At 63.0% G+C, this 27,791-nt stretch overlaps 2 protein-coding genes across 4 annotated transcripts; one reads left to right on the forward strand and one right to left on the reverse strand.

The window, feature by feature from the left end:
• The first annotated feature begins 884 nt into the window (after nucleotides 1-884).
• HELZ2 (helicase with zinc finger 2) lies at nucleotides 885-20,852 on the forward strand. Of its 3 annotated transcripts, none has more exons than XM_053890010.1 (20): nucleotides 885-980; nucleotides 7,598-8,698; nucleotides 8,967-9,150; nucleotides 9,227-9,334; nucleotides 9,696-10,216; nucleotides 10,319-10,960; nucleotides 12,040-12,823; nucleotides 13,120-13,195; nucleotides 13,286-17,072; nucleotides 17,231-17,337; nucleotides 17,426-17,557; nucleotides 17,643-17,804; nucleotides 17,886-18,033; nucleotides 18,140-18,256; nucleotides 18,362-18,554; nucleotides 18,718-18,852; nucleotides 19,056-19,274; nucleotides 19,411-19,567; nucleotides 19,683-19,850; nucleotides 20,208-20,852. In XM_053890010.1, the coding sequence occupies exons 2-20, from the start codon at nucleotides 7,680-7,682 to the stop codon at nucleotides 20,330-20,332; spliced, it is 8,784 nt and encodes a 2,927-aa protein (XP_053745985.1). In that variant the 5' UTR covers nucleotides 885-980; nucleotides 7,598-7,679; the 3' UTR covers nucleotides 20,333-20,852. The 3 variants fall into 3 exon arrangements, with proteins under 3 accessions (XP_053745985.1, XP_053745983.1, XP_053745984.1); XM_053890008.1 differs by lacking the exon at nucleotides 885-980 and adding an exon at nucleotides 6,436-6,555; XM_053890009.1 differs by lacking the exon at nucleotides 885-980 and adding an exon at nucleotides 6,466-6,575.
• A 3,474-nt stretch (nucleotides 20,853-24,326) lies between these two features.
• On the reverse strand, nucleotides 24,327-26,958 carry FNDC11 (fibronectin type III domain containing 11). The gene is made up of 2 exons (XM_019426300.2): nucleotides 26,880-26,958; nucleotides 24,327-25,438 (listed from the first exon to the last, which is right to left on the reverse strand). The coding sequence occupies exon 2, from the start codon at nucleotides 25,433-25,435 to the stop codon at nucleotides 24,434-24,436; it is 1,002 nt and encodes a 333-aa protein (XP_019281845.2). The 5' UTR covers nucleotides 25,436-25,438; nucleotides 26,880-26,958; the 3' UTR covers nucleotides 24,327-24,433.
• Between the last annotated feature and the right edge of the window lie 833 nt (nucleotides 26,959-27,791).

A 27,791-nucleotide genomic window follows, 5' to 3' on the forward strand; every position in this document is an offset into this window, starting at 1 on the left:
GGGTGGGACCCCTGGGTGAGTCCCTGGGAGGGTCCTTGGGGGACTGTACCTGGGTATTAAATTTCTCTCTGGGTGGCTCTTAAACGGAGACTGCTAGGGGTAGCTGAGGACCAGGCAGGTGAACTGAGGCCTGGCCCCGAGGCCTGCGAGCCCCTCACTCCCAAGTGATGCTGGCAGGGTTATCTGGGGGCTTTCCCAGCGGCTCTGGTGATGGAGGAGGGCCACAGGAGGCGAGGGCCAGGCTACGTCCACCAGGAAACATGCTGGATGAGGGACGGCTGCTTAACGGGGGGAGGTGTTGGGTGGAGGCTTTTACCTTTTAATTTGATATAATTTCAAACAAACTTACACTCATGTTGCAAACATAGTGCAAAGGACTTGTATACACTCTTCATCTAGATTCACCAGTTTCTGACATCCTGTCCCATTTGGTTTACTATATAAATACACGGTGATTTCTGAGCTGTCTGCAGGTGAGTTGCAGACATGATGCCCTTTACCCCCGCCCCTTAGCACCTGTTTCCTAAGAACACGTACTTTGTCAATCATTAAACCAGGAAACTTACACATCGCTGGTTCTCAGCCCACATTCACATTTTGTTAACCGTCTCATAATTCCATAGGTACGGATATGGGTTCTTCGAACGGCCAGCTCTTCCTGGTCTCTCACGGCCTGGACGCTTCTGAGGAGGCATTTTGTCTGTGACGTTTCCTTGTGATTGGCGTGAGGTTTTGCGTTTGGGGCTGGAACCACAGGAGGGGGCGGTGTCCCTTCCTGCGTGGCGCCCGGCGCCTGCTGTGCCTGGTCCCAAGGCCAGGAGAGGGCTCTCCACTGTAACTATAAGGCATCCCAGGGGAGACACTTGGAGACAATATGAATATCTGTTTCGGTTGTCACTGTCAAGGTTGCAAACATCATCCGTTTCCGAACTCGTCCCGCTGCATTTACTGGTTGGCGGAGCGGAGCAGAGTGTCGGAAGGTATGCTATGTTGGTAGCGGGGACCTGGGAGCCAGGAGGCTGCTGTAGGCGTCGACGCTTTCTGGGGCGGCTTGGGTTTGGAGCTGCAGCATTGGCTGATGGCTGGAGGTGGAGTGGGAGGAGGGGTCCAGGGCGCCCGGGCACCTGGGAGTTTGGGGTGCTCATTTCTTAAACCCGGGAGGCTTTTGGAGGAGCAGGGGAAAGTGTGGGCCTAGTACAGTGTGACAGGCCTGCCTGACGTGCAGGGGAAGAGGCTGGGGCTTGCTGTGTGGGTCTGGGTTTTGGAGATGAAATTGGCACCATCGACATCTGGATGGTCTGCAGGGCCGGAAGGGGAGAGGCTGTCATCCCGGCATGTGAGTGACCAGAGAGGATGGTTACTTCGCAAGAGCCCACGATTCAGTACCCAATGTGGTGCCTTTCACACTCTGCCTTTGTATTTGCTTAAGGAATATGCGCACTGAATCCAAACTCCAATGTCCAAAAAAGTAAAGGAAAAACCTAAGTCTCCCTCCTCTCCTGGCCATGCAGTTTACTTCTGATTTCTGTAACTGACTTTTGAACTTTATATAGTTTTTAATTCTTTTCTTAAAAACCCAAGGTGCGTTGTGGTACACCTCAATTTTCTTCTCTAACAAAGTATCTTGGAAAAAACTGCATTTCACGACATTTGAGATGCCTCCTCGTTTATGGCCTCAGAGTAGTTGGTGGCACAAGGGACGGGATGCTGGTGATGACGCGCACCGGGGCGCCCTCGGCCACTGTGATTAGACAGGAGGCTGCCACAGACGCCGTGTGTAGACTTGGTTCTGCATACGTGCGTCCGTCAGCCTTTGGACGGATGTGTCCTGGCGCTTCCGGCCCGGTGCTGCCCGATTGCCACTGTGGTTCCAGTTCTGACACCCCCTCCCCGCCAGTGCCATGTCTGGGGACCTTGCTGATGGAGAGGTGGAAAATATTATATAGTTGGAACTTGCATTTCCTCAAAAGGAGGTTTCGTTACATTTAGAGCTCTTAGCTGTGATATGAAGTATAATTCTTTGTCAGTTTGTGTTTGGATGTTGACTCTTGTTTTCCCTTTTTTTTTTTTTTGTGGTTGAATGTGTTAATGGTGCATTGGTAGATGGTTAACTACTGGTTCTCTGAGAAGGAAAAAAAAAGCATTTGCTGATTTCCATGGCCGATTTCAAACCATCAACTAGAAGTCAATGAACCACGTGGGAGGAGACGGGAGCACCGGCTGCTTGGGTTGGTTTTCCTGAGAAAGGCCTTCCCACCACAAGACTACTAACAAATAAACACATTCTTCCTCGGCTTCTTCTAGTGACTTTATGGCTGTTTTTGTTGTTGTTGTTGTTGTTGTTTTTGTTTTTCCTGTTTAAATCTTTGGTCCACTTGCTGTTTTATTTGTGGTGTAAGGTCTTGGGTAGAGAATCCCCCTGCCCTATTTTTGTTTCAAGATGCTAAGCAGTTGTCCTAACAGAATGGTTAGAAATCCAGCAGTTCTAACAGAACCTGGGTGGAGGGGAGCCTCCTTTCCTGGGGACCCGACACACCGCCTTCCATCGTGTATGGAAGCCTGTGCGCAAGTCAGTCGTGTTCCCGACTCTGTTCTGCCGCCTTGAGCCGCTTGCCCGCTTGCACTCCCGGAATACACTCCTAGTGGCTTTACAGCATGTTTTCATGTCTGGTAGGGCTAGTATCCTCTTACTCGTTTTCAATTAATGTCTTCTCCACCCACTTATCTGATTACAGACGCTGAGGTTGTTTCCGTGTCTTGGCCATTGTGAACAGTGCTGCAGGGAGCACGTGAGTGCGCATGGCTCTCGGAGACCCTCATTTCATTTCCTCCCGATTTATACCCAGAAATCACCGGATCAGACGGTAGTTCTACTTTTAATTTTTTGAGGAACCTCCATGCTGTTTTCCATCGCGGCTGCACCAGTTTACATTCCCACCAACAGTGCGCGGGGTTCCCTTCTCTCCACATGCTCACTAACCGACGCCTGTTCTCTCTTGTCTTTTTGGTATTCGCCATCCCAACAGGTGTGAGGTGTCTCCTGGTGCTTTTGATCTGTGTTTTCCCTGACGGTGAGTGATGCTGAGCATCTTTTCATGTGTCTGGTGCTCATTTGTATGTCATCTTTGCAAAAATGTCTATTCAGGTCCTCTGCCCATTTTTAAATTTGATTATTTCTTTATTTTTGCTATTGAGTTGTATGTGCTGCTTACAAATTTTGGATATTAGCCGCTCATCGGATGTATGGTTTGTGGATATTTTTTGCATTCTGTACGTTGCCTTTTCAATGTGCTGATAGCGCCCTCGTGGAACAGAAGCTCTTTAGTCTGATGTGACCCCACTTGTGTGTTTAGTGCTCCCTGCCCGTGCTTTCAGGGTCATATCCAAGAAATCGTTGTCAAGACAAATATCAAGGATCTTTCTCCCTGTTTTCTTTTTCTAGTAATTTTGTGGTTTTAGGTCTTGCATTTAAGTCTTTGATCCACTTTGAGTTATTTTTTGTGAGTGGTGTAAGATAGGGAACCAGTGTCATTGTTCTGCATGTGGACATCTGGTTTTCCCAGCACCATCTGGTGAAGAGACTGCGCCTATCCCCATTGTGTGTTCTTGGAACGCTTATAAAAAGTTAGTTGACCGTGTATGTGTGGGTTTACGTGTGGGCTCTCTGTTCTGTTTCTCTGGCCCGTGTGCCTTATTTCTGCCAGTACCATACTGTTTTGATTACTATAGCTTTGTATTTAGAGCTTGAAATCAAGAAGTGTGATGCCTCCAGCTTTACTCTTTTTTCCCAGGGTTACTTTGGCTATTTGGGGTCTTCTGTGGTCCCAAATAAATTTTAGGATAGTTTTTTTCTATTTCTATGAAAAATGCCATTGAAATTTTGATTGGGATTACATCGGATCTGTAGATCGGTTTGGGTAGTATGGACATTTTCAGGACATCGTTTCTTCGAATCCATGAGCATGGAATATCTTTCCATTTTTTTGTGTGTGTCTTCTTCAATTTCTTTATCTGTGTCTTACTGTTTTCAGCGTACAGGCCTTTCACCTCCTTCGTGAAATGTATTCCTAAATATTTCGTTATATTTGATGCTATTGTAAATGAGATTGCTTTATTTCTTGTTCAGATAGTTTGTTGTTAGTGTACAGAAATACAACTGATTTCTGTATGTTGATTTTGTATCCTGCAACTTCACTGAATTAATTTATTAGTGCTAGCAGTTTTTTTTAGTGGAGTCTTTCGGATTTTTTATATATAATATCATGTCATCTGCAAACAGATATGATTTTACTTCTTCCTTTCTGATATGGATGCCTTCTATCTCTCTTTCTTCTCTAATTGCTGTGCCTAGGACTTCCAGTGCTATGTTGGCTAGAAACGGTGACGGAAGGCATCCCTGTCTTGGTCCTGATCTTAGAAAAAAGGCTTTTAACTTTTCACCGTTGAGTAGGATGTTAGCTGTGGGCTTGTCACATATGGTGTTCGTTATGCCAGGAACATTCCTCCCATTCGCGGTTTGTTGAGCATTTTTATCATGAAAGGATGCAGTGTTGTGTCGCATGCAGAGAAGCATCTACTGAGACGACCGTACGATTTTTATCCTTCCTTCTGTGAATGTGATGTATCACTTTTGTTGATTTGCTGATGTTGAACCATCTTGCGTCCCAGGGATAAATCCCGCTTGGTCATGGTGGATGATCCTTTTAATGTGCTGTTGAGTTTGGATTGCTGATATTTTGGTGAGAATGTCTGCATCTATGTTCATCGGGACAATTGGTCTTTGATTTTCTTTCACTGTGGTTTCCATCCGGCTTTGGTACCAGGGTGAGTGTGGGCTTGTAACATGAGTTTGGGACTCTTTCCCTTCTTCAGTTTTTGTGACTCCTTCTTTGGCATAATCCTCCCTCCTCTTCTTGCTTGTTTGTGTTATGCTTTCCTTAATGAGTTAAAACGAGCACGTCTACCCCTGATTCTTCCTTGTATGTTTACTGAGATGGTATTAAATCCATACATAAGTTTAGGAAGGATTAATGTCTTTATGCGATGTTAAGTCCCTCATCCAAGAATGTGGTATTCTGGTCCAGTTTCTACGGTGTCTGTTGGGAACGTTTCAGTTTTCCTGCATATTTCTTGTTAAGCTCATCCCTGGGCCTTTTGTTGCCATTGCTTATGGAATATCTCCTCTATTTTGTCCTCTGACTTGACGCTTGTGTATCTCAAGTCTTCTGGTGTGATTGCTAACGGTGCAGCCGGCCGACTTCCTGACTGGCCGCTCCCAACACGACGCTGACCTTGGCTCCATCGAGGTGGGTTTCACTGAGGAACAATATTGCTGTATCGGGTCCCCATTGCTGTGTGAGGGATCACCCCCAGACCTCGTGACCTAAAACAACATTAAACGTCGGTCAGCTCATGGCTGGAAGTGGCTTAGCTGGTGGCTCACGCGTGGGGGCTCTCACGAGGCTGCACTCACCTGGAGGGTCTCCTCGCAGGGTGACTCACACACGTTCCCAACTACCGGTCCGGGTTGGGCGGGAGGCCTCCGTCCTTCTTGGCATGGGACTCTCCACAGGCCGCTGCTTGAGTGCCCCCCCGCCGTGGAGGCTGGCTTCCCCCACAGTCGGCCTGAGAGCGGGGAGGAAGCACCGTGTACTGTGACGCGGCCTCAGTCGTCACACTGCTGCCATGGTTTAGCTCTCTTCATTGTTCAAGGAGACTCTACAGGGATATGAATCCAGGAAGCAAGGGTCCTTGGGGTCACGTCAGGTAATGGTGGGGGGATCGGGTGCTTTGCTAGCTGCTAGCTGCTGAACCTCAGCCAGTGACCACGGTGCCTGTTTCCTCAAGGGGGACCTGTCTCCCTCAAGGGAAAGTTGCGGGGTCAAATGCGATTAAGCTGCAAAATTCTCCTGACGCTTCCTGCGTCTAGAAGGGGGAAGCTCTCCCTCGGTCCTGGTGCTGGCATGGGCCAAACATGTCCTGAGTATTTTAAGGGGCTGGAGAGAACTCCAGAGTCATCGCCAGGTAAGAAGGCAGGTCCCCTCTAACCTAGACTGGATGGAGCCCTTTAGGAAAGGGTCACTGCCCCAGCCCTCAGCCCTCTCCCTGCAGGTGCGCTGTGGCTCAGGTCTCTGCTGCCGGGGTCAGTCAGCGGCCACCCACCCGGGGTTCTTGGGACCACCTTTCCCCTTTGCTCTGATTTCTCGTTTTCTGGTTTTCTCCACCCGCCCGCCCGCTCCCCGCCCCAGGGGACGGCTTGCCAACCTCGGAGGATCCCATCCTCCCCGAGCCCCAGGCGCCGCGCGGGTGGGCGGGTCTGTGCGCTCCGGACACCGGGACGCGAGGCGGGGGGTCGCAGCCGCTCCGGGGCCTCACCGGGGGCGGGGAGACGAGCTGTCACTTGAGGGCGGTGCCGGGGGCGGGGTGGGGGGCGGTGAGGTAATTTCCGCGATGGGGCGTCAGCGCTTTGAGTCACCCTGGGGGCAGAATCGAAAGTGATCGCTTGGCGGGGCGGGGACGGTGCACCGGGCTGCGGGGAAGACAGGATCGCGGAGGGTGAGCGGGGGGCCGGGAGGGTGAACAGGGGGCTGGGGGCCGGGCCTGGGGTTTCCCCCGCCAGGTGGCGGCTGCCCAGTGCCCTCCAGGCTCCGGCTTTTGTGGGATCCCCGTGCGAGAGGGAGAGGAGGGGAGGCCGCACCCCGCCCGAGGGGGTGCTGGGGTGGTGAGGTGGTGGGGGGACCCAGAAGCTACCTCTGAGCCCCCAGCCCCGAGAAGCCGCGACACTGGCCGCCTGGGGAGGGGCCGTGATCTCTGGACCCCAAGTCCGGACCCCTTTAGGTCCTCCTATTTCTGAATATCCACCTGGCTCTGGGTTCTCACCCTGGTCCCTCTGGAGGTGGACGCAAGACTCACTTTGGAGTGGGGTGGGTTCTCCCGCTCAAGGCTGGGGCTGCAATCATTTCCTTTTAAAACGTCTTTGTGTTGTCCTCAAAGTTTCCTGTGAAAGTTCTAGATCCTGGGCATCCCTGTTTCCTCTGGGAGGAAAATGTGCCGTCCTGTCCCGTCCTGTCTGGCAGGGCCGGCCTCTGAAAGGTTCCGCCTGCCTCCGCCCCTGCCCCCACGGGGAGGAGCCCAGTCTCCCCTCGTAGGCAGGTGCAGGGTGCACCATCTCACAGAACAGGGAGGTGCTGTGTTCAGATGAGTCAGTGCTCCGGGAGCGAGCGTTTCAATACAAGGGCCCTAGCGGGAGGCTGCCGGGGAGCCCCAAGCCTCCAGGGGCCTCCAGAGCCTCTGCCAGCCTGCAGGGCTCCTGTCGCCGGGGCAACCTCCCTCCCACTGGCCAGCCAGCTGGCTCCTTTTGAGCGGGGCCCAGAGACCTTTCAGCAGGGGAGGGGTCTTGGTTGGGTCAAGGTCAATGGGGCCCAGCTCCTTGGACCTACCAGCCCTCTCCTCCCATCTGGGGGACGGGGTTCTCCCTGCTTCTGTTTCCTCTGCCCCTGCCTGACCGAGAGGCAGAGTGTGTCTGAGCCCCCACCTGGGCGCATGCGGACCTCCTGGCCTCGGGACCCGACCTTGCTCCCTGCTGCTCCCGTTCCAGACTCCTCCTCGTGAGCGAACAGCCCCAGACCGCCGGCTGAACCCGTGAGCCTCGGACGCCACCCCACAGAGCCAGGCCGGAGATGGCGTCCCCAGGGCCCGGCCCACCACCCAGCGGCTCAGCGGCCGCCAAGGAGCTGTCCCTGGCCAGGCTGTGCGCCCAGCTGGACCTGTGTCTGGGCTGCTCCCGGTGCACTCAGCGGCTCAACGAGAGCACCTACCTCCTGCGCAGGGTAGAGCACAGCTGTCGCCACGAGGTCCTGCTGGCCCGCTTCAAGCGAGCCACCAAGAAGCACGTCTGGCGCAAGGTGGACCGCCGGCCCAGCTTCCCGCGGCCTGCCCGCTACGAAGTGTGCCGCTACTACAGCCCGGGGCTGGGCTGCCGGCGCCACCACCACCAGTGCACGTTTGCCCGGAGCCCGGAGGAGGCGCTGGTCTGGACCTTCGAGCGCGAGCACGACGTCCGGCGCCTGTGGCTCAAGTGCGAGCTGCAGGGCAGCGGGGCCCAGGGCGACCCGCGCAGCCCGGCCGACGCCATCCGTGCCGAGTACGGCGGCCGCTTCCAGCTGCTCTGTGCCCACTGCTTCCAAGGCTGCCCGCCACGCCTCTGCCCCGTGGACCCCCAGGGGCGGTGCCCCCAGCACGGAGCCTGCCCTTCGCTCCTGAGCCACGTGAGCACCGAGGGCCGCCGCAGGCAGCAGGTCGTGGAGGTGCGGCCGCAGCCCCAGTACGGCCAGCCCCTGGCCTACTGCAGGTTCGTGGGGCGCGGGCGGCCCTGCCGGCACGGGGCGGCCCGCTGCCAGTACGCACACAGCGCCGTGGAGATGGCCGTGTGGGAGGCAGAGCAGCTGGACGGGCTCCAGAGGCGGGACCTGCTCTCGACCCCCGGCCCCGGCGGGGAGGAGCACACGGGTCCCCACCGCCAGCCCCCCGGAGCCAAGCTGTACTGCCGCGCCTGCCTGGTCACCTGCTGCTCCCAGGAGGCCTTTGAGAACCACTGCTCCTCCCTGGAGCACGCGTGGATGGTGGCCTTGGACCCGGCCGTGCCCTGGAAACACCGCAGCCCGCCTGCCGGGCTCTCCGAGTTTGAGCTCTGCCCGAAGTAAGGAGCGTGCGGTAGGGGACGAACCCGCCTTTGACAGAAACCGGGGGGTTCCTGTCCCCTCTGTGTTCCCTACCCGCTGACCCCCACCCCGGCCTCTGAGGCGTGGCTAAGGCGGGTCCATTCAGGCCTCTTCTCGTGGGCACGGGATGGAGGAGGTCCCCGTTCCTCCCCCAGCCCTGCCCCCAGGTGCCCCTCCCCCACCTCCAGGCCAGGATCTGGCGGCCAGGGCTCACACCCCTCTGCTTGCCGACCTCCCCTTCCCCAGATCCGACCTCTGTGAGTACGGGGACATCTGCACCAAGGCGCATTCGGACGAGGAGCTGCAGGAGTGGATCCAGCGGGCACAGAACGTGGAGCTGCGGGAGCAGGCCGCGTGGCAGGAGGGGCTGGTGCCTTACCAGGCGCGGCTGCTAGCCGAGTACCAGCACAGCAGCAGTGAGGTCCTCGTGGTAAGTGGGGCCTCGTGAGCGGGTGGGGCTCGTTGGGGCCAGAACGACCTGCCCACAGCCGGGCTTCTCCGTGCAGCTGGCCGTGGCCGTGGACGGCGTGTTCATCACCTGCAGCCAGCCCTTGGTGCATCAGGCCCACGAGAAGAAAACGCAGCACAGCTGGATGTTCGACGTCCGCTCTGAGGTGAGGGGTCGGGGTTTGGGGTCTGAGCTGCCGCCTCGGACATCTCACCCGTGTCTGTGATCCGGAGCACGAGCCTCAGCCGCTTGGGCCGAGCCCCGTGAGGGTTTTTTGGTGGGGTGTCCGGCACAGAGGACGAGGACCGGGCCGGTTACCACCTGCGCCCTGAGCATCCCGTGCTGCACCGTTACCTTGCTCGGCGTCCGTGGGGGCCGCCTGGGCCAGCTCGGTGACCCACTTGCAGAGGCGAACCCCGAGGTTCGGACGGGCCGAGCACCCCTCTGGGAGCACAGCAGGGTGGACTCTGGTCTCTGACCACCGGGTGGGGTCCAGGGGCCACCTTGCCATCGAGTCCCTCCCCCAGGAGCCCCTGCTGCACGTGGCGCTGCTCAAGCAGGAGCTGGGAGCAGACTTCTCGCTGGTGGCGCCCTGCCTCCCGCCGGGCCGGCTCTACGCACGGGGCGAGCGCTTCCGCGTGCCGGCGGCCTCGCCGGCCAGGTTCCAGGTGGAGGTGCGCGTGCAGAGCACCTCCTTCGGCTCCTTCGAGCAGTGGGTGGTCTTCGACTTTGGCCGCAGGCCGGCGCTGCTGCGGAAGCTGGTGCTGCGGCTGGGCCAGGCGCAGGGCCCGGGGCTCCCGGGGGAGCCGGCACGCGGCCGCCCCGAGGCGCTGCAGCGCTGGCACGGCGGCAGCCGCCACGTGGTGCCTGGCGTGGAGCGGACCGCCGAGCAGGTGGCCCTGCTGGCCAAGTACAAGGTGCCTGACCTGGCCCTCGACTTCAGCCCCGGCGGCCTGGCCCCGGGTCCCATCTCCTGCACCAACTACCGGCAGAGGATGCACCAGTTTCTCTACGAGGAGGAAGCCGTTCGGCAGGAGCTGGTGGCCAAGTGAGTGTGGGCCGGCGGGCGGGCGGGCGGGCGGGCGGTGGCGCCGGGGCGTCAGCCGCAGAGCCGTGGCCCCGGCCGGCTGACCCCTGTCCTGCCCGCCAGGCTGAACTTCCGGGGCCCGGTGCCCCTGAGGACAGTACTGGAGACGCCGGCCCTGGGCATGGTCTTCCCGCCGCCGGGGGCCCTCTACGCCGAGGTGCCCACGCCCTCCCCTCTGACGCCAGACACAGACCAGGGCTTTCTGCTGAGCCGGGCGGTCCGCACTGCCCTGGTGGCCCCCGTGCCCGCCCCTGACGACACGGTGTTCGAAGCGCGGCTGGAGGCCCAGGCCGGCTCGGAGAGGGCGCTGTGGCTGCTGCTGCCGGCCCGCTGCTGCGCGGCCCTGGGTCTGCAGCCCGACACCAGCCCCGTCCTGGAGGTGCAGTTCCAGGCCGACCCGCTGACCTTCCGCTTCTGGCACCAGGCGGTGGACGCGCTGCCCGAGGAGCGCCTGGTGCTGCCCCACCTGCCGGCCTGTGAGCTGCCGCGCCCCCTGCCCGCCCTGCCCGTGCTGCGCGGCAACCAGAAGCAGAAGTTGGCGGTGGCGTTCATCGCGGGCAGCAGCCCCAGGGGCGTGCGGCCCGTCGCCCCGCTGCTGCTCTACGGCCCTTTCGGCACCGGCAAGACCTACACGCTGGCCGTGGCCTCCCTGGAGGTCATCCGGCAGCCGCACACCAAGGTGCTCATCTGCACGCACACCAACAGGTGAGCCCGGAGCCTCCCCTGGGACCTGCCCGCCACCTGCTTCCTGGGCTGGGGCGAGGGCACCGCTGTGGGGGTGTCGCTGCAGGAGAAGGGGAGCCCGGGTTCTCAGGTTCCCTGGAGGTCCGGGCAGCTGGTTCCGGAGGAGACCTGCCGGGATTGCCTGGCGGAGCTTCCTCCTCTGGCTGCTCTGCGCATGCTGGGGGGAGGGGGGCGGGGGGGGGGAGCACGGTGCAGCCCTTGGGCTGCGTCAGGGTCACTCCGATCCCTGGGACTCTCCCTGATAGCTGACTGGTCCTGGGCCGAAAGGGACAGGGGACGTTTGTGCTTCAGGCCCAGCACAGGGTGCCCCGGGGGTCAGGGTCTGCTGTTTGGGGGAGGGGCGGGTGCCTCCACAAAGGCCCGAGCCAGAGAGAGCAGCGGGTGGGGGGTCCGGCATGGCCCATCTGGCACTTCCCCGGGGAGAGGGGGGCTCTGCTGTGGTCTTTCAGAGAAACACAGACTCTTGTCTCAGCTGTGATTGTCTCCCGCGGTCAGTATGGTTTTCTTAGCTCCCAACACTTCCTGCTGCTTGGGCAGAGCCCTCCCCCCCACCACTCCTCCCGGGGTGGGCCTGGGGGTCCCTGGGTCTCTGAGATGCCCCAGAGCTGTGACGCGTCCCCAGGACGCGCTGGCCTCAGGGCCCCTTCCAGCCACGCCCAACCTTACTGCTCGCCCACTGACAGCCAACTGGGAGCTGAGCTCAGGGCCAGCCGCAGCCTCTGGCCACCCTGGGCTGCCTCGGGCAGTGGCCCGGCTGTTCCCTTCTCTGCCTCTCTGCACGGCCAACTCTTTCACCGCCCCCCCCAGGAGGCCCTCCCTGACCACGTAGACCCTCTGTGCCGTTGCCGTCTCCCCTCGTCCGGCTCTGACCTTCCCTGTCTCTCTGTCTGTCTGTCCCCTCCACTGACGTTTACGCTCCGTGGGGGCAGGACACAGGTCTGTCTGCCTCTCTTGAATTCCTGGCATCCGGGCTGGGCTGGGCTCACTGTAGGTGTCTTAGCGGACGGCAGCTGAGGCCCCGTGGGCCCTTGTCCCCTCAGTGCGGCCGACATCTACATCGAGGAGCATTTCCATGGCCACGTCAGCAGCGGCCACCCTGAGGCCACCCCGCTGCGGGTGATGTACACGGACCGCCCGCCCAGCCAGACGGACGCGGCCACGCTGCGGTACTGCTGCCTGACGGAGGACGGCCGGGCCTTCCGCCTCCCAACGCGGGCGGAGCTGGAGAGGCACCGCATCGTCATCACCACCACCTCCCAGGCCCGCGAGCTCAGGGTGCCTGCCGGCTTCTTCTCGCACATCCTCATCGACGAGGCCGCCCAGATGCTGGAGTGCGAGGCCCTCACCCCGCTGCGCTACGCCACGCCCCGCACCCGCGTGGTGCTGGCCGGCGACCACATGCAGGTCGCGCCCAAGCTCTTCAGCGTGGCCCCGGCCCAGGCGGCCGGGCACACGCTGCTGTACCGCCTCTTCCAGCACTACCAGCAGGAGGCGCACGAGGTGGCCCGGCGCAGCCGCGTCATCTTCCACCAGAACTACCGCAGCACCGAGGCCATCCTCAGCTTCGTCTCGCGTCACTTCTACGTGGCCAAGGGCAGCCCCATCCACGCCAGTGGCAAGGTTCCTCGCCACCCCCAGCACTACCCGCTCGCGTTCTGCCACGTGGCGGGCAACCCTGAGCGTGACGTGTCAAGGACGTCCTGGCTCAACACAGCCGAGATTGCCCAGGTCATCGCCAAGGTGCAGGAGATCTATGCCTCCTGGCCCCACTGCTGGGGCCGCCGGGAGCAGAGGCACATCTGTGTGGTGTCCCACGGCGCCCAGGTAAGCCCCGGCCACCGGGACAGCCCCCCTTCCCCACTCCCGTCGGAGCAGCTCAGAGGAGGGGGGGGGGGTCCCTGTGTGGTCTGGGGGACCCGCGCGCCCCCCGCCCCGGTGGGCCTTCTCAGCCTCTGCGAGGGTGGCCGTGGACTTAATCTTCCAGACACCATGTGATTGGTGCCAGGGCCGGGCGGCTCGAGGGCACCAGGGTGCGGGGGCCAGTGTCCCACCCTTGCCGGGGACCCTCACGGCACACAGAGCGCTCACCCGGGCCTGCTGCTCCGGCCGTGTGTCTCCAGGTGAGCGCGCTAAGGCAGGAGCTGAGGAAGAGGGACTTGGGCCAGGTGTCCGTGGGCAGCTTCGAGGTCCTGCCAGGTGGGTGCTGGGTGCTGGGTGCTGGGGGCGGGGCGGGCAGGGCGGGGGCCCCCCTCGAGCCCGGCCCGGCCTGACGGCACCCCCTCGCAGGGCGCGAGTTCCGGGTGGTGGTGCTGAGCACCGTGCACAGCCCGCACAGCCTGCGGAGCCCCGAGGCCCCTGCCCTGGGCTTCTTCACGGACGCCCGCGTGCTCAACACCGTCATGACCCGCGCCCAGTCCCAGCTGGTGGCTGTGGGGGACGCCGTGGCCCTCTGCTCCTTCGGGGCCTGCAGCAAGTTGTGGAAGAGCTTCATCTGTGAGTGTGTGAAACATCGCAGCGTCTGCCCCGAGGGCCTGTCGCTGGGGCACATCGAGCAGGCCGTGGTCCACAGGCGGCACTGGGCCCTCGGAGCGGAGCCAATGCTGGCAGCTGTGGCGCAGGGCACTGTCCCCCAGGAGGGGGCAGCCGAGGGCCCAGCTACAGCGCGCACAGCCGTGGAAAAGGTGCAGCCAGGGGCGGTGGCCAAAGGCGGTACCTTCCTGTCCGGGACCACGGCGGCGGGAGACACGGCCACGCAGGCGGCAGAGGCTGGGGATACGGCGTCGGGGTCTGCGGCCGGGGGGCGCCCAGCAGCGGGGGACACGGAGGTGGAGGACACGACATCAGCAGAGAGCTCAGCGAGGGGCGACGTGGCCCCCGGGGATGCGGGAGCAGGATGCATGGCCACGGAAGGCAGGGACCCCGAGGACCCTGAGGACTCCGAGTCCGACTTCTGGCCTGACAGCGAGCTCAACGCCGATGACTCCATCCTGCAGGAGCTCCTGGACGAAGGCCGGAACGTGGCGGTGACCGTCCGGGAAGATGGGCTTCTGGACACCGTGGCCAGGTCCGAGTCCCCGCACCAGGCCTGGGGGTACACGAACCTGCCGCGGGCCAAGCTGCGGAAACTTCTCCGCTCGCAGCCCGAGCTGTACCGCCACTGTGCCTTCGTGCAGGAGACCTTTGAGCGGGCAACGGCCGTCCCGCTGGACGGCGTGGACCCCGGCCCCATCCAGGTCAGGGGCCGCTTGCGCTGTGGGATGGCCTTCAGCGGGGACGAGGTGCTGGTGGAGGTCCTGGGCGGAGACAGAGGCGCCTCGGGGAGGCCGCAGGGCCGCGTGGTGGGCGTGCTGAAGAGGAAGCACCGGGAGCTGGCGTTCGTGTGCCGCATGGACGAGTGGGACCCCCGCATCATGACCCCCATCGACGGCTCCGTGACGAAGATCTTCGTGGCCGAGCTGAAAGACCCCCTGCGGGTGCCCATCCACCGCGTCCTGCAGGGCCGCGTGCAGCGCGTGGGGCACGAGCGGCTCACCGCCGAGGCGCGGAGCAGCCGGTTCTTCCGCGTGCGCATCGTCCTGTGGCGGCAACGTTTCTACTACCCGCTGGGCATCGTCCTGGAGGTGCTGCCTGAGGCCAGCACCTGGGAGCGGGGCCTCCGCGTCCTGGACCTGGAGCACGGCCTGGGGGAGTCCCCGCCGGAGCCGGCCTCCGCCTGCAGGGCCTCGAAGAAGCACCGGGCACCCGGCCGCCGGGAGGACTGCCGCGGCTTCCTGACCTTCACCGTGGACCCCCAGGGCGCCCGCTGCCTGGACGACGCCCTCAGCGTCCGAGATCTGGGCCCCAGGTACGAGGTGGCCGTGCACATCGCTGACGTGGCCAGCTCTGTCCCCAGGGACGGGGCCCTGGACGTGGAGGCCCGCAGGCGGGGCACCGCGTTCTACGCCCCCGACCGGGAGCCGGTGCCCATGCTGCCCGACGGCCTCTGCCAGGATGTGCTCAGCCTCCTGCCGGGCCAGGACCGCTTGGCCATCTCCCTCTTCCTCACCGTTGAGAAGGGCAGCGACCAGCTCAAAAGCCTGCGCTTCGCGCCCTCCGTGATCCGCTCTGACCGCCAGCTGTCGTACGAGGAGGCCGAGCGCGCGATCAAGAGGCACCCGGGTGCGGGCCGGGAGCTGCCGGCCCGGCTGGACTCCGTGGACGCCTGCGTCGCGGCCGCGTGCCACTTGTCCCGGGTGTTGCGCCGGCACCGCCTGCGGACGGACTCCCACTACGAGCAGCCGACCGAGGACTGCGCGCTGGGCTTCCGTGCGGCCCACGTCATGGTCAAAGAGTACATGATCCAGTTCAACAGCCTGGTGGCCGAGCTCCTGGTGAGCAGCGAGCGCACGCGGACGGTCACGCCGCTGCGCTGGCAGCCCGCGCCCAGCGACCGCCAGCTCGCGGCGCTGCGCGAGAAGCACGGGCAGCTGGTGCCCCTGTCGCTGCACCTCCGCCACCACCTGGGGGGCTGCGGTCCCCCCCCGCCGCGGCTCTACCTCCTGGCCTCCCTGTGGAGGCACGTCCAGCTCGCAGCCCGCGCCCACGACGGTGACCGCCTGGCGGACCTCGTCACCACGGACGACGTGCACCCGCCTCTGGCGCCCGTGGGCCTCGACCTCCGCAAGGCCCTGGGCCGCTCCGTGTTCGGCCGCTCCCGCGAGGGCGGCCGGCCGGTGGCCGGCCACTACGCGCTGCAGGTGGACTGCTACACGTGGGCCACCTCCCCCATCCGCAGGTACCTGGACGTGGTGCTGCAGCGGCTGATCCTGCTGGCGCTGGGCCACGGCGGCTCCGCCTACTCCGCCCGGGACATTGGCGGCCTGTGCCACGAGTTCAGCTACCGGCACGGGCGCGCCCAGAGCTACCAGCGCCGGGCCCGGAGCCTGCACCTGGCGGTACAGCTCAAGACCCAGTCGCGCAGCAAGCTGGGCTTCGCGGTGGACGTGGAGGCGGGCGCCCGCTGCTTCAAGCTGCTCTTCCCAGCCAACCGCGAGACCCTGCCCGACCCCTGCCCTATCTTCTACCGCGCCCTGCAGCTGGCCGAGCACCCCTGCTGCCTGGCGAGGCGGCCGGGCCTGCGGCTTTCGTGGCGGCGCCGCGTCTACTCGGTGCAGGAGGGCAGGCCGTGCTCCCCGCCGCCCGGCACCCTGCTGGACCCGCACACCTGGCCTGTGGACGCCGACCTGTGGCAACAGCTGCTGCGGCTGGTGGAGGAGCAGCGGTGGCCCCAGGCGGCCGCCCTGGTGCAGGAGCGAGGTGCGGCGGAGCCCCAGCGGCGGGAGCTGGGGCGGGTGCGGCGGAGCCACTGTGGCCACTTTGTGGAGGTGGCCCGGGAGCTGGGCGCGGGGGACACGCTGCAGGTGCAGCTCGGCGCCAGCCTGCAGCGCGGGTTCCTGGCACCGACCCTGCAGCTGTGGACTGTGGCCCCTGGCCTCACCCTCTGCCTGGAGCACGTGGAGAGGCCAGGCGACTGCTTCTCGGGCCAGATGCCCCAGGCGGGGCGGGACCGGTGTTCGGACGTGGGCGAGCACTGCCGCGTGTGGGGGCCCTTCTGCTCCCTGGAGGCGGCCACCAGCGCGGTCTCGGAGAATGACTCGGTCACGCTGCAGCACGTGCGCATATCCTGGGAGCGCACGTCGCAGGGGCGGCTGCGGGGCGCCTTCTGCCTGGAAACCTCCTTCCTCAGCGAGCACTGTATCGACCTCAGCTTCAGGCACTGCTACCTGTGCGTCCGGCTCGAGGGGCTGCCGGCTGGGCCCGGTGCTGGACCCGGCCAGCCTCCCCCGGCCGCCCCGTCCTCCGGGCCCAGCAGCCTCGGGCCCTTCCTGAGCATCGACCCCGACACGTACACGTGGGTGGCCCACGGGCTGACAGAAGACTGGGACCTGAGAGACAGCCAGGCGGACCGGCAGGAGATCCCCAAGCAGGTGCACTTCTCCATCCAGCACATGGCCATGGAGAAGGTTCCAGAAGAGGTGCTGAGGCCTGGCACCCCATTCACCGTCGAGGTGCTGCCCAAGCAGCTTCCTGACATGTGAGTGGCCTCCACAGGGAGAGGCCGGTGGGTGGGGTGGGTGGGGAACACTCTGGGTTCCCTCGGCTGGTAGGGCGTAGCTGGTGGGGCTGCGGCCCCTCCCCAGGGGGAGTCCCGTGGAGGTTCCGGTGTCCACCCTCATTGCCACCTGCCCCCAGCCGCAAGGAAGAAGCCGTGTGTGGGCTGAAGGACGCGTCCCCGCTGGTTATCAGCATTGCCCTGGGCCAGCCCATCCCTCCGCACTGCCAGCAGACCCTCTGCCGGGGTAGGTCCCTCCGGCTTCCCCCATGTCCCTTCGTCGTGCCTGAGCCCTGCCCTGGGCCCCTGCTCAGGGAGGCCTGGCCCTTCTTTAGGGACCTACGGCAGGCTCCTGGAGAAACAGACGTTCGACCTCCCCGGAGGCCGCCACACGCTGAACCCCAGCCAGAATGGGGCCATCAGGGAGGCTCTGAAGAAGCAGTTCACTGTGATCCAGGGCCCTCCAGGTGGGGCTCACGCTGGGGGAGGTGCTGCTTCCGGCTGCCCGGGGCGGGCCCGGGGGACCCTGTTCATGGTGCCCTCTGCCCGCAGGCGCAGGGAAGACGGTGGTGGGCTTCCACATTGTGTTCTGGTTTCACAAGTCAAACGAGGAGCAGGTGGGGGCCTGTGCCCCGCCCAGTGAGGAGAAGCAGCCGGGGGGCCCCTGCATCTTGTACTGCGGCCCCTCTAACAAGTCGGTGGACGTCCTGGCAGGTGCGCTGGGCTGGTGGTGTGGGGGCTCTGCCTGGGGGTGCTGGCCCCGGGGAACGGTCCCTCATGCCCCGCTGCCCCCAGGACTGCTCCTGAGCAGGAGAACGGAGCTGAAGCCCCTTCGAGTGTACAGTGAGCAGGCAGAGGCTGCGGACTTCCCGATGCCGGGTGTGGGCGGCAGGCGTCTGCCCAAGAAGAGCCCTCGGGAGGGCAGTCCCAACCCGATGCTCAGGTGCGGCCTCTCCGCTGTCTGCCTGTGGGTGGAGGCAAAAGGCCCCACCGTCCTGTCTCGGACAGGGGTTAACGCGGGGCTTCACGGATGTCCCCCCGCACCCCAGGAGCATCACCCTGCACCACAGGATCCGGCAGGCTTCCAACCCCTACGCACCAGACATCAGGGCGCTTGACGCCCGGCTGCAGAAAGGGGAGATCTTTTCCAAGGAGGATCTCGGCTGGTAAGCAGTTAGGGGCGTGGAGTCTGTCCTCTGCCGTGGAGGTGGCAGAGGGAGGGGGGAGGGGGAAACGGTGTCCCCGGATGACCACACGGTGACCGCACGCAGGTACAGGAATGTCCTGGGGAAGGCACGGAAGTTCGAGCTGGACCGGCACACAGTCATCCTGTGCACGTGCTCATGTGCGGCCCTGGCCGGCCTCAAGAAGCTCAACGTCCGGCAGATCCTTATTGACGAGGCCGGCATGGCCACGGAGCCTGAGACCCTCATCCCGCTGGTGAAGTTCTCGAAGGCTGAGAAGGTGAGTGAGGTGGGCGGGGAGCCGGAAGCCCCAGGCAGCCGTCCCTGGCGTGGTCTTTCGCCTAAGAGGGCAGCACCGCAGGCATGGCCGAGTGGCCGCGGCCACGGAGCCGGGTACCTCTGGGTCTGGGGGGTGTCAGGACCACACCTGCCTGTCCCTCCAGGTGGTTCTTCTCGGGGACCACAAGCAGCTGCGGCCCGTGGTCAAGAACGAGCAGCTGCAAAATCTGGGGCTGGACCGGTCTCTCTTCGAGAGGTATCACACGGAGGCCTACATGTTGGACATACAGTACCGCATGGTAAGCCCGTCCCAGCCTCTGCCCCTCCCGCCCAAGATGTGACCCGAGGCCAGGGGTGCCACGGGTGCTGCTGCCCACACCCCTACCTCCTGTGTCCACCCTGGCCTGGTCCTGGGGCCACAGCAGGCCCCCCCGAGACCCCGGCCCTCGGTCCCAGGACAGCTGGACGGGGGACCTGCTCTGGCTTATGCCCTGCCTTGCAGCACGAGGGCATCTGTACCTTCCCGTCCATGGAGTTCTACAATGGGAAGCTGAAGACCTGGCAGGGCCTGAGGCGGCCACCCAGCATCCTAGGCCACATTGACAAGGAGAGCTGCCCTGTCATTTTTGGCCACGTGCAAGGCCATGAACAGAGCCTCCTGGTGTCCACAGACGAAGGGAATGAAAACTCCAAGGCCAACCTGGAGGAGGTAACAGAGGTGGTGAGTGTCGGTGAGGACTTTCCTGCTGCCCCTTGGTCACGGAGGGCTTCCTGGAGGAGGAGGCAGAGGAACCGAGGCAACAGGTGAGGCTCCGGTGCCCAGGGTTAGCTTCGACAACACCCTCTTGGTCCCTCAGGTCCGCATTGCCAAACAGATGACCCTGGGCAGGACAGTGGACCCCAAGGACATCGCAGTTCTCACTCCCTACAACGCTCAGGCTGCGGAGATCAGCAAGAGCCTCCTGCGGGAGGGTGTCGCTGGAGTGACTGTGTGCTCCATCTCCAAGAGCCAGGGTGAGGGTGGCTCTGGGGCAGGGGGCACGTGGGCCAGCGGGTCTCGAGGGAGGATGCAAGCAGCATGGTCAGCGGCAGCTGACAGGGGCCTCAGCATGCCTGCCCAACTGCGCAGGAAGCGAGTGGCGCTACGTGCTGGTGAGCACGGTCCGCACGTGCCAGGAAAGTGACCTGGACCAGCGGCCGACTAAGAGCTGGCTTAAGAAGTTCCTGGGCTTTGTTGTGGACCCCAACCAAGTGAACGTGGCCATCACCCGGGCCCAAGAGGGGCTCTGCCTCATCGGTGGGACAGCTTGGCTGGCGGAGGGCTGGGGCGGGGCTCCTCCCTGGGGGTGTGGCTGCTTGGCTGGGGGTGGGGAGGGCGGGGGCGGGGTTCCTCCCTGGGGGCGTGGCTGCTTGGCTGCGGCGAGAGGGCTGGGGCGGGGCTCCTCCCTGCGGGAGTGGCTGCTTGGCTGGGGATGCGGAGGGCTGGGGCGGGGCTCCTCCTGGGGGCGTGGCTTCTTGGGCGAGGTGGGGGGGCGGGGCGGGGGCGGGGCTCCTCCCTGGGGTGCGGGTGGTGGCTGCTTGGCTGGGGGAGGGGAGGACTGGGGCGGGACCGGGGTCTACCATGGACTCCTCTCCCCTCTCCCCACCGCTGCAGGAGACCACCGCCTCCTGCGTTGTTGCCCTCTCTGGCGTAGATTCCTGGACTTCTGCGAGGCCCAGCGGAGCCTTGTGCCCGCCAACCAGGTGCGAGTTCGGAAGAGGCCAGCCGTGTCTCCCTGAAGAGCCCTCTCCACCTGCCCACCGCTCTCGAGCTGCCAGGACTTGGAGGAAAAGACCGTGCCCTCTTCTGAGGGCTCCCTAGTCAGGCACCACTCAGGAGCATCCCGTGTGCCTTCGGTGGGCACTGTGGCCACCCCGCCTATCGGACTGGGTTTCTGAGGCCAACTTCTGAGCAATAATCTCCTTCTGGAGTCTTGGCCTCTCCCCAGGGCAGAGAGCAGGCCAGGCCCCACCATACCGATGTGCTGTGCGCCTGCACTGGGGAGGAAGAATCCCTCTCTCCCTGCTGAGCCTTGCATCTGGAAATCTGGTGACAGGGGACATCTCAGGGGTCAGGGGCTCAGGGAAGTCCTCTGGACCTTCTGGTGTTACTAGGAAGGCTTGGGGTCAGAAGGAAATCCTGCTGGGGCTACTTTTTGGTCTTTGAACACCATCCCTGAGACACTGGGCGCTGGCTGTGGAGCTCAGCTTTTCCTTTTTTCCCTTTCTCACTTCTTTCTTTTCTTTCTTTCTTCCTTCCTTTCCTCTCTTTCTTTCCTTTCTTTCTTCTTTCTTTCCCTTTCTTTTTTTCTTTCTTTCCTTTCTTCCTTCCTTCCTTTCTTTCTTTCCTTTCTTTCCTTCCTTCCTTTCTTTCTTTCTTTCTTTTCTTTATTCTTTTTCCTTCCTTCCTTCCTTCCTTCCTTCCTTTCTTTCTTTCTTTCTTTCCTTTCTTTATTCTTTTTTCTTTTTCCTTCCTTCCTTCCTTCCTTCCTTCCTTCCTTCCTTCCTTCCTTCCATCCTTCCTTTCCTTCTTTCTCTCTCTCTTTCTTTAAAGTAAGCTCCATGCCTAATGTGGGGCTTGAACTCATGACCCTGAGAGTAAGAGTTGCCTGTTCTACCGAGTCAGCCAGGTGCCCCTATTTTCTATTTTTAAATAAACCAAAAACCAGTGTCTTTATTACTGGAACAAGGTCCTTCGCCCAAACGTAGGGCCAAGAGGCCTCCCTGGAAGAGAGGGCCTTTTCTCTGTCATCACTGCCCCACCTGACTGGGGCCCACAGCCCTGTGTCCTCTCAGGAGGAAGGGCAGAGCAGAACCAGATGCCCGCACGGCCCCCGCCTATACTGGGCGGTACCCCTGTGGTGTGTGGGTGGGGCTGGGACTGAGCGCCCCGGGATGGGCAGCCTTGTGCCTTCACCCTGAGCTTTCCTCCCCTTTACAACCTCAAGCCTGCTCCTGCTTCAGGGCCTTCAGGACAACCTGTGCTGCGAGTCTGTCTTTGCAAGGTTGAGGACCTTCACCTGCCTCTCAGGGTGTATTTATATCCTGCTTTTTCTGGAAACCTCTTGCCTCAATATCAGCCCTCACCTCAGGCCACCCCAGACCCCAGCACCGCCCCCCCCCCCCACTTCCACGGTCCCCACGGCCTGAGGGTTTGCTGCAAACAAGCCGCTTACTCTAGGAGGGGTGTGCCCTCTCTGTGGCCTTACTGAACCCTCGGCTGGCGGGGGAGGGGCAGGGGGGAGGATGTGTCTCTGCGTTCCGCGCTTTCTACAAATCCAATGTCTACATTCCAATTTTTATATCTTTTCTTTGGCTCTGTGTTATATGATTGAATAATAATTTTATTACAAAGACCACTCTGAAAGTTCTCCCTTCTGGGTGTTTGAGGTTTTACTGGGGGGCAAGGAGGGGTGGCCCCTCCTCTTGGGTCACAGGGTGGCTACCCAGTCTGTCAAGAGTTAGGAGCCAGATGCCGGACAAGCGAGCTCAGAGAAGCTGGCGTCGCCACGTCACAGCTCTCGGCCTGCCGGGAGGGTGGGGGGTGGGGGTGGGGTGAGGGGGGTGGCATCTGTGCCAGAACGGAGGAGGCTGGGGCGGGGGGGCGGCTGACTTGGTGAGGGTGGGCTACAGCCCCAAGCTGTGTCCAGGGTATTGGGGCAGGGCCTGCCTACTGAACTCTGACCCCGAGCAGGGCTGGCTTCACAGTCCAAGTCCAGAGTCCCCGTGGCTGCCAGTCCTGCTGGAGTCCTGCGTGGTCCAGGCTCTGACCCTGGACCAACGCCCACCCCCTCCAGGCCAACTTGAGCTACTCAGGACTCGGCACGCTTGTGGCCGAGCCCCCAGAGCCACAGCACCAGCTGTGCGGAGGAAGGCACGCCAGGGCCCTGGCCTCCCTAGATGCCAGCGTGGGTCTTGGTGGGGATTGGAAGTCACAGAGAATCAAAGAGAAAAGGAGTCTCTAAGGCCCGTGTGTTCACTGTGGGACTGCAGAGGGGCCACGCGGCCTTACCTGGAAGAGCAGCCATCCAGGCTCAGAGAAGTTTTCCTGGCTGGTGAAAAGCAGTTGAAAGGAGGATGGACAGGGGCCCCGGGGCAGGAAGTCAGAACCTCTCAGCCTGGAGTCAGGGAGGGCTTCACAGAGGAGGGGTCGTTGACGACCCGAGGGCACGGGCAGCTGCGCCCAGAGGCAGCGCTCGCGAGCCCGGTGGCTGGTGGAGGGTCAGCCTCGTCCCAAGAAGAGTCGTGGTTTCGAGTTAGGGGCGATCTTGTTCGAGGCAGCGAACCCAGCGAGCCCGAGCTCAGAAAAAGCGCCTGGCCCTGTGTGCGGCCGTTCAAAGACTCGGGAACCCCAGGCCGGCGCGGTGCGGTCGTCTCAGAGCGGGGACCTGAGTGGGGCCGGCCTCTGTGTAGCTGCCTTCCTTGGTGAGGGCTGGAGGCACCCCCCACCCCAGCCCGCCTCCTTCTCGGTGGGACGGTGTGACCCCGCACAAACCCTGATCTCTGATCCCTGCCCCGTCCGCTCTACCCTGTGCCCTGCCTCACCACCCGCCATTTGCTAGGAGCACCCTGGCTCTGCCCGGAACACCCTCCAGCCCCCCACCCCCCGGAAGCCTTGGGATGACCAGACCCTGAGGAACACCCAGGAGTGTCCGCCCCATAGCCACATGATGTCACAGAGTGTGTGACAGTCTGACTTGAGCCCCTGGATGATGTGGGCCAGCACACCCATGCCTCAGCAGCACACAGTGGGTCAGCAACTGCGGACGCCTGGGAGGACCCACCCTACCTCTCAGAGAGCATGGCCTATGGCTGGGGGGCAGGTCCTGGGGCCTTTCCGGCCCAGTTGGGGGCCTGCTCTGTCCAAACCTGCCTCTGTCCAAACCACTTCTCTGCCAGTGGGGGAGAGAGTCCCTCCTCCTGGTCACCCTGCCCTATGTTCTCAGAGGGCCCACTGTCCTAGTGACCACCCACGGCACGCGGGCGGGCAGCTCATGAGATGTCAGCGTCCCGACAGTCCCCCTCGGCGTGACTCGTGGCGCTGGCCACCCTGGCCCCAGGCCCAGCCAAGCTGCGGCAGGAGCCAGACGCATTCGCCCGCCCCAAGCAGTGACCGGGAGGGAACGAGCTGTTGGCCACACTGGCGGTCAGATGGCCACACTGGTGGTCAGATGACCACACCGGAGGGCGAGGACAGACCATCGAGGCAACGATCTCACGGTTCGTGATTTCCAGCCCCACACTGGGCTCCGTGCTGACAGTGTGGAGCCTGCTTGGGATTCTCCTTCTCTCTCTCTGCCTCCCCGCTCTCAAAATAAATAAAACTTAACATATATTTTACAATAAAATAAAATAAAATGTCCTCTTGGCCTTGGTGCCAACTTCAGTGAAGCTGGGAGCAGTAGTATGGGGCATGGCTGCCCCCATCGAGATTACTGTACCCCCCTGGAGATGGGCCAAGGACACAGGAAAGGACGGGCAGAGCCGGGCTGTTGTGACAGAGCGGGAAGGAGAGATGTGGGAGCAGCTGGGCCCACGCGACAAAGCCCCAGAGAAGCTCTCCTTCACTGGCGGTGGTAGCCATTCGCTGGGGCGATGCTCCTTTCTCCAGGGGTCAGCTCTCCTGGAAGGTCCAGCCCCGGGCCCGACCCGGGAAAGGGGGCTGGAGCCTGGGGGGCCTGGGGCTGGAGGGGAGGCTGGCCGGAGTCCGAAGAAGCACTCACACGGCTGCCGCTGCCTCTAAAACGTAAGCAGGTTTGCTTCTTTAATGGTGTGTGTGTGTGTGTGTGTGTGCGTGTGTGTGTTTATACTCCTCTTCACTAGTGGATAAATATTAGAAAATCATCTCTCGGAAAGTGCGGTCAGGGGCGGGCCTGGCTGGCCCGGCCGACCGGGGGTGGGCCCTTTGGGGGGCCCCGGCCTGGTCTGCAGCGTGAGGCTGTCCCGCCAGGGCTCGTACACCAGCGTGTAGCTCTCGGCTCTCTTGACGGTGAACTTGTAGGAGCGGTTGGGCATCAGGTTGTGGATGTCGAAGGTGCAGGCGGCCACGGGGATGATGCCACACTGCGTGCACTCCTGCTGTGTCCGCGGGTCCAGCAGCTTGAAGCGGAGCTCAAACTGCTCCGGCGCCACCGGCTGGATGGTGGCAAACCACCGCAGGCTGACCCAGTCCTGGTGGGCCACCGACTTCTTCCGGTCGAACACGACGGGCATCTTGGTGCTCAGCATGAGCCGGATGTGCGGGATCTTGGCGGCACCGACGTCGGGCACCAGGCGGTGCTTCATGTGCAGGCGCCCAGGCACCGTCATGGCCAGGAAGCTGTCCGTGACGGCCGCCAGGTCCGCCAGCCTGCGCTCCACCAGCCCCCAGCCCGCCAGGAAGGGCTGCGGGTCGGGTGAGCCCAGCAGAGCGCCCAGCTCGGCGCGGCCGCGGTCCAGCTGTTCCAGCAGGTCCGTGAGCAGGAGGAGCTGGATCTTGGTCTGGGCCGCGCCCACCTTCTTCATGCGCTGGAACTTCCAGGGATCGATGAGCTGGAACATGGCGGTGGGCAGCAGCAGCGGGTCCTGGTCGCCCGGGGCCAGGTGCTTGGGGAGGATCTCGATGTAGTAGGAGCATTTCTTGAGCAGCTCTGTGCGGGCGTGGTGGCGCCTGAGCAGGTGGGGGCTCAGGTCGGAGGTCAGGAAGCCGCGCAGGGCGGTGCGGCGCTCCATGTAGGTCCTCCAGACCTCCGGTTCCAGCAGCCGCGGATCGTCAGCCTCCTCCGCCTCCTCCCGGTCCAGGAAGGACGGGGGACTGTCCAGCTTCGTCTCGTTCAGGCCCAGGCCCGTCACCTGGAAGCTCATTGTCTGGGAGCAGGGGCGGAGGGCGGGGTGTGAGCTGAACGCAGTTGGCCTCCGCCACCCGCCCAGGGGCTCGCTCAGGGCAGCGTTTGTGTGTGGGGGTGACTTCGGGCCCACTGCCCTCCCTGCGGGGCCCCCTGTCCTCCCCTGGGCCGGGAGGAGGGGAGCTTGCGGGGAGAGCACGGCCCTCTGCAAAGAGGCCGATGGAGGGCCAGGCCGGCAGGCTGCAGGCGGGCATAAAGTTGGACACCGAGGGGCCGGCACTCCACCGACGGTCAGTCGTGATGGCACAGGGAGGAGCTGACACAGTGAGCTCCGGGGCAGAAACCCCAGCCCACTGAGCAGCTGCGTGGCCTGGCCAAGGTCTCAGTTGCTCGTCTGCGGGGGTGAAGATGCTCCCTCGGGACAGTGGAGGGGCCGCAGCGTGATCCTGTGTGCGCCGCACCAGACTCCCCCTTGGGGACACCACTGGCCTGGACACCTTCCGTGCCCGGCTGCAGGTGCACAGCACAGCGCCAGGGCTCACCCGGAGACAAGGCCAGTTGGTGGCTGGAGCCAGCGAGGGTGGCAGGGTGGCCCCAGCCTCGGCTCTGAGGGATAATCGCGCCGGCCCCTAGTTACCAAGTCCACGCTCTCTACCTTTGACGAGCTCACTGCACGCAAAACCCCTCAGAGTGGTGAGGTCCCCTGACCTCATCTCACAGATGGGGCCCCCGAGGCTGCAACGCTTCGGAGTTTGCTCTCAGTTCAGAGTTTGACCCCAGCCGTCAACTCCAGAGCCTGATTCTCCTTCTGTGCTACTCCTGCCTGGGTTCCCACCTCCGGGGGGGCCGTGGAGGGGCCGGTGCAGCTGTCCTTCCAGGACCGGGACACAAGGATTGGCCCTGCACGCTGGGGCTCTTTGGAGAAGGTGCCAGCGACCTGGCTGGCGTCCCGGGTCCCGGCCACCCCCAGGGCAGTGAGATAGCCGCTGGGTCAGCACCACGTGGGAGACCTCAGGTTGTCCCAAGGGTTGGATGAACTATGAAGAAAGCTCACAGGTTGAGTGACCTGCCCAAGGCCACACCTGCCAAGTGGCAGTGAGGTCGGGACCCAAGTCTGCCTCCCTCCCCAGAGGCCACCTTCCAGGGGCGCAGAAACGAGAGCAGGCCCTGGGCACCGCCAGAAAGGTACTGGGATGCAGCGAAGCGTGCCTCTAGCAATCCCAGCCCGAGTCCTGTTGGCCCCTGGGTCTGACCACCGGTTCAGGGATGCCTCCCAGGCTGTCAGTCGGAAAAGCGCCGCGGGGCTGCTTGTGAGTTCCGGGGAAGGGGCCGCTCTGCGCCCGGGGCCGGGCGCCCAGACCTACACCCTCCCGGGCCTTCCAGAAGCCCCCAGACACCTCCCCCGTCGCCTCCCCCAGCAACCTGCCCGCCACTTGCCCCAGCCTCTTGGCGCGCCCACTTGCCCTGCCTCCCGGAGCGGAGAGAACCACGCGGCTGACTGTGCGCCCAGCGCGCACCTCCGAGGCCCGCGGGTTGCCATGGGGACCGCGGGCCTTTGTGACGCCCCGCCCTTCTCACAGGGTGGAGCGGGAGCCCAGGGCCCAGGGGTGCGGTGAGACGTCGCCGGAGGGGGGCGGGGGCGGGGGCGGGGCGCTCTCTGGTCTCAACACCCAGACAGGAGCCGCTGGTGTCAGCCTCAGGTCCCGCCCCCCACCCTGGTCTCAGGTGCCAGGAACTATCTGGGGGCTTCGTTCCCTCCCTGAGAAATCTGGGGCAATGCGCCCTGCGCCCTGACTTGGAAACCACCTCTAGTGGCTATTCCGAAAGCCAAGCCTAAAGTAGGGTTCCCCGGAAAGGAGTAACTGAGGCTGGCCGTCCCTCTGCGAGTGCCCCTGTCCCAGAGTCCTGTGGACACAGTGCTCACGTGGGGCTGCCAGAGCCGGGGGGGGGGGGGGGGGGGGGGGGAGGGGGAGTGCTAGTGGGGAAGAGGACTCCTGCTCGTGTCCCAGCCTGAGACCTGCTCCAGGAAGCCCTGGGAGGACCTGGGGGGAGCAGCAGTGACCTCGGAGTGAACACCTGTCACCGCAGGGAACAGCGCAGGGATCAGAGCAGCCTTTCCTGCGACAGCAGGCTTCCTCTCCCACCTCTGACAGTGCGGGGGTGCTGGCGCTGCTCATCTACCTGGGTTTGGACAAACGGGGTCTCCACAGTTCCAGGGAGCCTGTCAGAGGGGTTCTCAGCCCCCTCCGTGACCCCATCTGTAGCCCCCAGCTGGACTCAGGACCTCTGAGCTCTCTCAGCAAGCCTGGGGCCTCCCTCAGGCAGTAGTCAGTCTCAGACACTCAAGACACTCGTTGTACCCCTTTGGGAGAGGC

The sequence above is a fragment of the Panthera pardus genome, unplaced genomic scaffold (assembly GCF_024362965.1).
Source record: "Panthera pardus isolate Hobbes unplaced genomic scaffold, ASM2436296v1 HiC_scaffold_25, whole genome shotgun sequence".
In the NCBI taxonomy this organism is placed as follows: Eukaryota; Metazoa; Chordata; class Mammalia; order Carnivora; family Felidae; genus Panthera; species Panthera pardus.

Excerpts from the sequence above, each read along its gene's own strand:
- HELZ2 (XM_053890010.1), top strand. The coding sequence starts at position 7,680 with ATGGCGTCCCCAGGGCCCGGCCCACCACCCAGCGGCTCAGCGGCCGCC. Across the intron at positions 10,217-10,318 it reads CGGCAGGAGCTGGTGGCCAA|GCTGAACTTCCGGGGCCCGG; the intron begins GTGAGTGTGGGC and ends CCTGCCCGCCAG. Across the intron at positions 18,853-19,055 it reads TGGACATACAGTACCGCATG|CACGAGGGCATCTGTACCTT; the intron begins GTAAGCCCGTCC and ends CCTGCCTTGCAG.
- FNDC11 (XM_019426300.2), bottom strand. The coding sequence starts at position 25,435 with ATGAGCTTCCAGGTGACGGGCCTGGGCCTGAACGAGACGAAGCTGGAC.